This window comes from Alligator sinensis, unplaced genomic scaffold, assembly GCF_000455745.1.
Source record: "Alligator sinensis unplaced genomic scaffold, ASM45574v1 scaffold970_1, whole genome shotgun sequence".
NCBI classification, from domain to species: domain Eukaryota; kingdom Metazoa; phylum Chordata; order Crocodylia; family Alligatoridae; genus Alligator; species Alligator sinensis.
In genome coordinates this window covers 1,334,107-1,343,513 of record NW_005842094.1, presented here as the reverse complement: position 1 = coordinate 1,343,513, position 9,407 = coordinate 1,334,107, and the positions used below count along the sequence as shown (strand labels likewise).

Here is a 9,407-nt window from a genome sequence, read left to right as displayed (position 1 = left end):
AAGAGCAAAGTATAACTACAACTTCAGAATTGAAAACAATTAGCATCTTCTCTAAAAACACTTTCATCTGCACCTGTGTGATCTCCTGGGTAGTTATTTCTATTGCGTGTTCTTCTTCACTGCTATCATCCAAAGTAGGTCTGTTCAAATGTTTGTTGTGAAGACTGGCTAATTCTTTCATTTTCTGTTTTATCCTGGTGATATCATACTGAATCTAAAAAACAGCCCAAACAACAGAGAAAGGAAAGTGAGTAATGCCTGAGGAAAAGCTTTGACAAATACCAGACAAATAACTTATGTGAAAACATTCACAAAAGTATGTGCACTATACCAGAACAGCCAACAATCAATTTAAACCAACACATACAAACAAAGCTGACCTCCTAGTGATTGAAAACTGATGTGCCTTTTGTGGCACTGCTGCTCTTTTGACATTTTTACATTCTCAATTTAAAATCAAGTAGATTAGATTGTAATGCTTTCAAAGCAGCAACACCCAAATACGATATTGTTTTTAAAATCATATTACAACAACATTCACAAGTCCTGGGTCTAACCCAATCCCTCAAAATCAGATTTCACAGGGAAGGTGAAAAATCCAGGTCCTATCTTCACCTCTATCTCCTGGTGTTATAAAACTAAGCAAGCATAACAGTAAAAATCAAGGGGCAGAGTCCTAAACTGGCCTCTAATAATAAAGCTACAAGCAAGCTGTTTGTCCTAGGGATATAGTCTGTCTATCTCAACACACCTGGTGGGTTCTGCATACAAAGTGGTGTGACTGCAAATTTTGTGGGTGCAGCTTTTTGGAATCTGGGAACAGGATCATGTTCTAAATGCTACATGATATGCCCAATCAACATCCTCCTAGCTTTTCCTTTGGGCAGCTGTTTGGTGGCAGTCAGGACATCCTGCTCTTCTAGGAGGTACAGACAGCTTCTGAGCAGCAAGCTTTATGTCTTCACTACTTTGTGGCCTGCTCTGTTGCCTTCCTTCAAGCGGGTGCTGTAAAACCTCTGCATTTGTTACTGCTTTAACCATAAGACTCGGCTTTTGAAGGAAAACTGCTTATTCTAGAAACTTTTTTTTAATGTTTTTTTTTTATTTAAGGACTAGAAGGACAGGGCTTTCTGGTACGTGCCTCCAGGCAGCCTCCTGATATGTTCCAGATAACTCTGGAGTTTAATTCTGGGCTAACTGCAGGGATCACGCCTACTACAATTTTTGCCTCTGAATAGAGCCTTTTGAATCCATTTTCAATCTGGCATTCCAGATACTAAACTTAACTTGTTTGAAGTCTTTCCTAAATATTGATGGCAGCTGATCAAACAGCACTCAAATTTACAGAACAGAACTTGCTTCAATTAATTTAAAAAAAAATTACTATTACAAAAAACCATTAACATTACATTTGTCAAAGCTACATCATAAGCAAGTTTCTTTTATGGAGAACAATACCCAAGCACTGGGTACGACAGGGTCACCGGTCAGATCAGTGTATGTAACTTACTTCTTCCACTCCATCAACCCACTTGGGCGGTAAGCGCTTTGTTACACCAATTGCTGCTTCAGGATCTAAACTGATCCCGGACACTAGTGCCATGCGATCATCAGCAAGCTAGAGAGAGAGGAAAAGCAGTAAATTTAAGAGACAGGAAATTAAGTCTATTTAAACTATGCACAGGGAGTCCTAGTGTCTGTAACTACTGTTATTTACTCCCCTCTATAAAACCCAGGTCTATTAAAGTACTTATGTCTTGCACAGGTGGTAGACTGTATTTCTGCATGGCTGTAATTTGCTCCTTTGTGATGGCTTGTTCCTCCACCCACTAATTAGGAATGTTTCCTCCTGTCCTACCAGGGAAGAACTGCAAGAACAGATTCTAGCAGGCAGAGCTAATTCTGCCCTCTTACCCCCTTCTTCAGGGAGGGGTTCTGTCCTCACTGAAGACTCTTTATTGGCACCTTCCAGTCCTTGGAAGCCAGTTGTCAGAGGGCATTGGCTCTGTAGCTGAACTAGAGATTGGAGGAAAGGAACCCCCTGAGGCTATGGCAGATGGTTTATATTTGAAAAAACAAAACAAAAACCCAAAACCTAAGGGCAGAGGGAAGGAAGACAATCCAACCCCCCTCAAAAAATAGCAAGCAGGGAACCCAGAATTGGAACAGAATATTATTGGAACCTGAGGAATTATGCTTACGGGGCATATTTAAAAAGTGATGATATGCCTTATAATAATATGCCCACATGCATGCCCTAATCAGCTCATGCAAATGCATATTACCTCTGTCCTTCTCCCTGCCTCTGTGTTTACTGCATGTTGCAAGTGCTTGGTGCCCAACTCGTCTATAATGCTAAATCACCTTGGATGGCACAACAGTGCTGTGAAGAGACCTCACATAGCTCAGCTACTGGAAGCAGCACCTTCACTAACATACCTTCATCCAGATTTATTAGCACGAAGCACTTTGCGAATGCACCTAGACTGCTTCTGGTGCCTGCACTACTTCATTTGGAGCTAGCCTGGCATTCGCTGCTGAGCGACTCGGGGACTTAAAATTCTATGTATACCCATGGATGTGTAGCACAACTGGGCTTTGATCCTGAATATCGCCACAAATATATAGGAGCGAGGAAATAACCACACATCAAAAACAAGCTGAGGGAAATTAATTTATGAAAAAAACAACCCCCAAACCACCTCTAATGTACCAGCAGTGACATTAATGTTCCTGGGGAAGACAGCATTTAAAAACAACAGGCTAGAACTGCATTATGCTTTGCATAGCTGCAAGAACACAAAAACCTCCCCAAAGATCCTCTGTATATCACAATTCACAGGAGTTAGGTAATGTGACTAACGTAAGGAGATGTTTCATAGGTTTGAGAGAGAGTTTAATGTCATTAGGTGATGGACGTACAGCTATTTATCTCAGCATTGTAGCGGTGTTAGAACGAGGTGTTTTTCAAGAATGACATCTGAAAACAGAGTTCAGATTTTGAAGAAAGTGCCATGAGAAAAAACAGACTTGAAAACCAGAAAGGCTTTTGTTTTTTCCTCCCACCACCCTTACAGAGAACAAACGCTGCAAAGTCACAAATGCTTAGAGTAAGTGTGTGGGAGCTGTGGTTTTTACATCATGCTATCACGTGTAGGTCAAATAAACTTTGCTTCACCTTCAAGAGATATCTAAAAAAGCAAGAGAGAAGCAAAAGAGAGCACGTCTTTGCTTAGTCTGGCAAAGACTAAAAGCTCTGTTCTGATTTTGGACATCATTAATGGTGAAACATGCTCATTCATCCTCACTCTGAACTGTGTCCTCAAGGCTGGGGGTGAGCCAAGCGAACATGCACATTTATTTCTCAGCCCTATCACAGCTTCTTGGCATCCTTCTGTAGGCATCCTCCCTTTTAAAAAGCTACCTTCAACAGGGAAGTCGGACACCGATTTACAGAGGCAGGAAAGAGAGCGAGGCAACTTATTTGAATCTGTTCTTCTGAATTAAGTTAACAGCTCCGCTTAAATCACATCTAAAACTAAGAATACTGAAAATAGCTCTAATTAAGAAAGAAAAGGAACATATTATGTAATCACAAAGCGTAAGGTTCATTAAACCTCAATAGCAGCAACATAAACTTCTGAGATAATGCGAGTAGCGCAGTGCAGTAAATAATGTGACTTAGCGCTCCTACGGCACTTGTCTTTCAAGCACCTCAAAGTGCTTTTCACGCTTAAATAAAGCTTTATAAAATCTCTGAAAAATAGGTATACATGTATTGCTGATGGGGAACAGAGACATGGAGAGGCTAAATGCCCTCCCAAAAATCAGAGCCAGGGATCTGGCTGCCAGGGATTCTGGCTGCTGCATTAGGCTTTCTAATTTAATTCAGGCAATCAGCCTTCTCTCCTCTTTCGTCCAGTGATGTACTCAGTGCAACTCTCTGCTACTGCTACAAACAGAAACACTCAACTTCTGTAACTTCTACCCAGGAAATTTTACAAATGACAGACTGTAATTTTTTGGGGTTAAATTAAGGTTAAATGAGGTCAAAGAACACATTAGAACAATAGGGAGTCGGCATCATCATCATCATCTTAAAAATATCAGGAAGCTGTCTGATAATCATCCTTAAAGTTGTTTATCAAAAAGTGTCTCCTTAAAAACAGTGCTCCTGAAGGCAGGCCAGATTTCTTAAAATCATTCTGGTTAGGTAATTCATTCTGGGTTAACATCTTGTCAACTACTTAGACACAATAGCCATGCTTTATAGTTCTGCAGACAACAGGGGTACAAAGGAACTGGTTTTGGTTATAAGTTTCCCCATGTAAATACTGTACTTACTCAAATATAAGACGAGGTCCCCCATTCCCCCCAGTCAACATGGGGTAAAAGCCCCTTGTCCTAAAATTACATGCGAAGTGGAGTGGGGAGCAGGCGGCTGCTGTGGTTCGGACTGGTGTGAGCCCGGGTCAGGACCAGAGTCAGACCCATAGCAGCCTCCTACCCCTGCCTCTACTTCCCCTCTGCAGCTTCTGCCCCCTTCCCTTCTCCTTACTGTCAGGCACAGCTCAGTTCCGGCTTGGGTCTCTCCTGGGCACAGGGCACCTGCAAGCTCCGTCCCCTCCCCAGTCAATCAGCAGCACTGCATGGGCAGGCAAGGGCTGAGCTTCCATGTGCCATGCTCCAGGATGGAGCAGCCTGAGCAGCATCTGGCAGTAAGTTGGGGGTGGGGACAGAAGGAGGATGAAAAAGGTAGATTTTGGAGAGGAAGGGGCAGAGGATGTGGGGAGATGGGGGTGAGGGGTGTAGGTGGCAAGAAGGCTTCTGGGGGTGGGGGGGGGGCTGGGGTCATCTACTGATTTTCCTGCTGTAGCAGTAGGGGAAAGGAGCAAGGGGAAATTATCCTCTAATACTCATATTCTATACCTGGAAAATCGTAATACATTAATAACATTTTCATTTAGAAAACCTAATTATTGGGGGGGTTGCCTTATATTCAGGGTCATCTTATATTGGGGCAAATATGATACTTAGGCCTCAAAGACTAGCCTATTGCTTCAAATTCTATTAGGCAATCTTAGTCCTATTGAAATTTATGTTTTTGGACCGAGTCTGATGGTTTGTAAGATTAGGCACTGCAAAAGCAAGAGCATTAGTAATTGCATACAGTGAAACAATTAAATATCTCCAGAGTGTGCACAGTAAATCTGGCTGACAGCAACACTACATGATTATCATTGAAATGTCTCATGAAATCTCTTTTGCGCCGATGGGAAAGCTGCCTGATCCTTAGGTGAGGGGGGGGAGAAATCAGGCAACATCTCATAATAAAACACTTATCGCTTGACCTCCACGTGTGAGATTTAACTAACTCATGGTCTATAAAATGCACCATGATAGAACAAAACATGAAAAACAATACCTCATCCAGCTCCTGATGTGAGATTTGTTGATCCCATCAGCCCCATCCATTTAAGGGCAGCAGAGGGTAAGGAGACACACACAGGACAGAGATAGGGTATAGTCAGTCGAGAAAACATTGGAACTTTTTTTTTTAAACTTGTCAGTTTACCATGAACAAACCAGATACACTCTTAAAACATGGACAATTAAATACACTAATCTTGATTTATCTACATTAGCATTTAACCTGCTGCACAAATACATATTTTCTTTATTTTTTCCAGTTGATCGCTAAACAGAAAGAACACAACAGTTTGTTTTTTTTAATTAAGCACACATCAAAAATATAATTTCAGTGATCAAAATATCAGATGGAAAAAAGTAGTGCGAAGTGTGCACACATGAGGTACAAGAGTTTAACACAGCAATCACCATATGGCCATATTATTGAAAAATCCATCATACATTTTGAAACACTTGATTCAATAAAGAAACTGAAAGATTAAGATTTATGCACATTTTAGCTTGATATGGTTACTAGGCAAAGTGTGGAAAGACGCACACTTTACTGATAAGCATCCAGCCAGCACAAGATAAAATAGGAAAAATGAGATGAGAAAGCAGAGTGTTAAGAGCCTATTTGTGCAGAAACTTCAGCTATACTCCAGCTTTCCAACATTGCTGCCCCGTATGTTTAAAAAGTGTAGGCTAACAACTACAATGCAACTTTACCAGTAATCAAAGTGCTATTTTTGGATGCACAGAAGATTCATTGAAAAGTTAACGAGGTAAACATTATATTGCAGTTTAGGACAAAATGCTTTAAAAAGGGAAGGTGTCAAACTACATTTAATTCTTTATTCTATTCACAGATTCACTTTTAGAAATAAAACTAAATCGTTTAGGGAGCTTTCGCTATTTGCTTCTGGTTCTTCAAATGTTAGGTGCATTGATTTTATTACGGTCAGCACCAGAAGGCTAACCTGTGCTAAAGCTGAATTAAAAACAAAAACAGTTCTTTCTTAACATGGAGTTTCACACCCAGGAAGGACAAGGAGGCTTTGCTACACTGCCCTGCTAGCATGCCACAACCCTGCTCCAAGCTATATGGATGTCACTGTGATAGCACCTTGGAAACATGCTAGGGATGGCCCAAGCTAGGCAGTCTTGTCCTTCTGATGAGACAAGTATGTGATTAAACAAGAAGCAATTATGGAATAAACACCTGTCCATTATTAACTCATTTCACATATGGCAAGGAGGAGTCAATAAAGACTTTCAGTAACTGATGATCTTGGCTGCATTTGAACCTGAGAAAATAGACTCTATTCCATAAACGGTGGTGAAATGTATGGAAAGCAAAGGGCTGTTAATCTATCATCTATCCAACAGAAACTGAATGTACTTGGTCGATGGATTCCTATTCCTTCTTTTATTATGAATAACCTTTCTACATTTCAAGGCAAGTATTAAACCTTTTAGGGGTCTAAAAATATCCCAATGATGTAAAAATTGATCATTACAAATTTTAATAAGCAGCAAACAGTTCCAGACTAAGATGCACTGAAAACATATTGCCCAGTGAAATCATTCCTGTTTTATAAATTAAATTCCATAAGTAGCCAGTGTAAGGATAGGCCACTAAATTTAGCAATGAACGCAGTAGTCAATGGCAGCTCATGTACTGCATGAAACACCACTTTTTCTTACAAAAAAAATCACAAAGGCCAAGTCACTGAGAAAGAAAAGAAGACCCACATATGCTTACTAAGGCTATTCTAAATAAATGAGTCAAACCTAAAAGCAGAATGATAATTTTGTACTGATGTGGTTTTGTTTCTTTTCCAACCAGAAAAATCTGCGTGGCTTGCTCGTCAAGCGGGATGCTGCGTTACCAAGATCAAACTGCCTCTGTTAATGTGCCTTTATAAAATCCTCTTTATGCATCTTGCGCGATGATTATTTTATCGGCAATTTCAAAGCAGCCTTGGAATCTAAAGTTTTCCATCAGAGTCTGACCAGGCCAAAATTTAGAAAGAGCCCCATGAAATAAAGTGCCAATAAACCAGCAGCCTTTTGAAGTTCATGTAATGTGACACTCCACTAGAACTGAAAGATTTTTTCTTTGAAGAAGTTTTCTATCAATAAATGCTTGTCAAATATATAATTATTCAATCTCCAAATTCTGAAAATAGCATCATATAATGACACTTGGCAAAGTGCAGGAAAGAAGAGAGACAGCTTATATTTTTTCCGCACAACCACTACTTGTTCTCTTTTTACCTGACCCCCAAAAGAGACTATATCATTCCTGTTAGAGCACTTTATCACCTGGTAGCAATCTAGAGGCTGAAGTTCGTTAAGATTGTAATTCTCTTTGCTGAAAGGACAAGTGGTTACGCATGACAACAAAATGCTCTATGCAAGTATCTATTTTCCCATTTACTGGGGGAGCACCAAATTCAAGGGTAAAAATATAAGCCATCCAGAGGCACAGGTCTAGTCTGAGTTATCTTCAATTTTCAAGACCACGTACATATACACTGGCCTGATCCTCATGATTTTGCTCAAGCCGACCCCCTGCCTGCAGACCCAGATGTTCTCACGATCACATCTGCAAGCAGGATCAGGGGCTAAGTGATCTGTCATAGCTGTACACAAGCCATTCAGTTTTCCTCGCCTAAGGTTATCATTTTTCCATCCTGGAATTTCATCACCACCTATTTTAATGATGCCACGTCTTCCTACTATGCACAGAACAGCAACTGTTTTTACTATATGGCTTTGGATAAAACGCTATGCAAAACCCGTGTTTTTCTACTGAACAGAGTCCTAGCTTCAGAAAACATTAACGTGGAAACTAACAGGGGTCTGTCCAGCCGGTGTACATCGGCTTGCAAGTTCAGTTGGGGGTGTGTTCTCTCCACTAATAAATGACATACTCGGCAAGTCCTTCGACGCTAATACAGCCGTGGCACTCCAGCCTGGAGGTGTTGGTTGCAAACACAACAGGGAAGTTTCCTATTACAGGCAGTCCTCGGACTTACGACTCGACTGGTTCCTGAAAACTGCGTCTTTAGTGGAAATGTAACTCGGAACTGATTTTCCCATAGGAAACAATGTTATAAATGGGGGATTGATTCCTGAACCAAGGCCTGATACCCTATTTTCGCCAAAAATAACCCAAAATTTTGTACTCAATCAATTATAGATGAGTAATATAGCTACATTAATGTATTTATATCGTAAATAGCAATCATATGGATTTGGAAGGACTTCTTTGAGGTGACTTTGCTGGACCTTTTGAAGGGCTCTTGCCTGGAGTCTCCTCAGGAGTCCTGGCTACAGGTTTTTCTGGAGTCTCATCTGTTTTCTTAAAGAAAGCGTCCAAGGAAGCTTGGACGGACGCTCTCCAGGGACACGGGCGATGCAGTGAACGTGTTCACTGGCATGGCACGGCGTCGGATCAAGCGTTGTAAAGTCAAAACTGACGTCAGAAAGTCGAAACGGGGTGTCAATCGATAAACGCTGTAAGTGCCGAACGCTGCAAGTCGAGGACTGCCTGTCGCTCTCGGTTTCCCCTTCCTTTCCCTAATGAGACGCACGGACCGGTCTCCTAACCAGAACAGGAGACGGCACGGGCCCCAGCCGCCGTCGCACGCGGAGGAGGCCGGACTCCGCACCTGTTGTCGAACCCGCCTCTTAGCCCCCTTTTGCGTGACGGCACCAGGACACGCTCGCACCCGGCGGTGCGCTGGGGGGAAAGGCCCCGATGCCGAGATAACACAACGCAACCCCCCACACACCGCTCTGGGCCCGGGCCGCGGGAAAGCGGGTGACACGGAGGGAGCGAACAACCAGGTGCTGCAGCGGGGGAGCAGAGAGGAGACCCCGGGGCCGGGCGGGGAGGAAGGGAGTAGGATGAAGGGAGAGACTCACCGCAGCGGCCAAGCTACGTGAATGCAGAGGGCTGGAGGAGCGGGGACTACTCACTTGCTCGG

At 42.1% G+C, this 9,407-nt stretch overlaps 1 protein-coding gene across 2 annotated transcripts in view; it reads right to left on the bottom strand.

The window, feature by feature from the left end:
- Positions 1 to 9,401, bottom strand: part of STX16 (syntaxin 16) — a 22,182-nt gene extending 12,781 nt beyond the window's left edge. Inside the window, exons 1-4 of one of the 2 annotated variants that reach the window (XM_006024082.3) lie at positions 9,346 to 9,401; positions 5,426 to 5,437; positions 1,511 to 1,618; positions 74 to 214 (exon numbers count right to left, since the gene is read on the bottom strand). In XM_006024082.3, coding sequence (XP_006024144.1) covers positions 74 to 214; positions 1,511 to 1,603 — 234 coding nt within the window. In that variant the 5' untranslated portion in view covers positions 1,604 to 1,618; positions 5,426 to 5,437; positions 9,346 to 9,401. The remainder of the gene's footprint in view (positions 1 to 73; positions 215 to 1,510; positions 1,619 to 5,425; positions 5,438 to 9,345) is intronic. The other variant, XM_006024084.3, reaches the window with a different exon arrangement.
- Between the last annotated feature and the right edge of the window lie 6 nt (positions 9,402 to 9,407).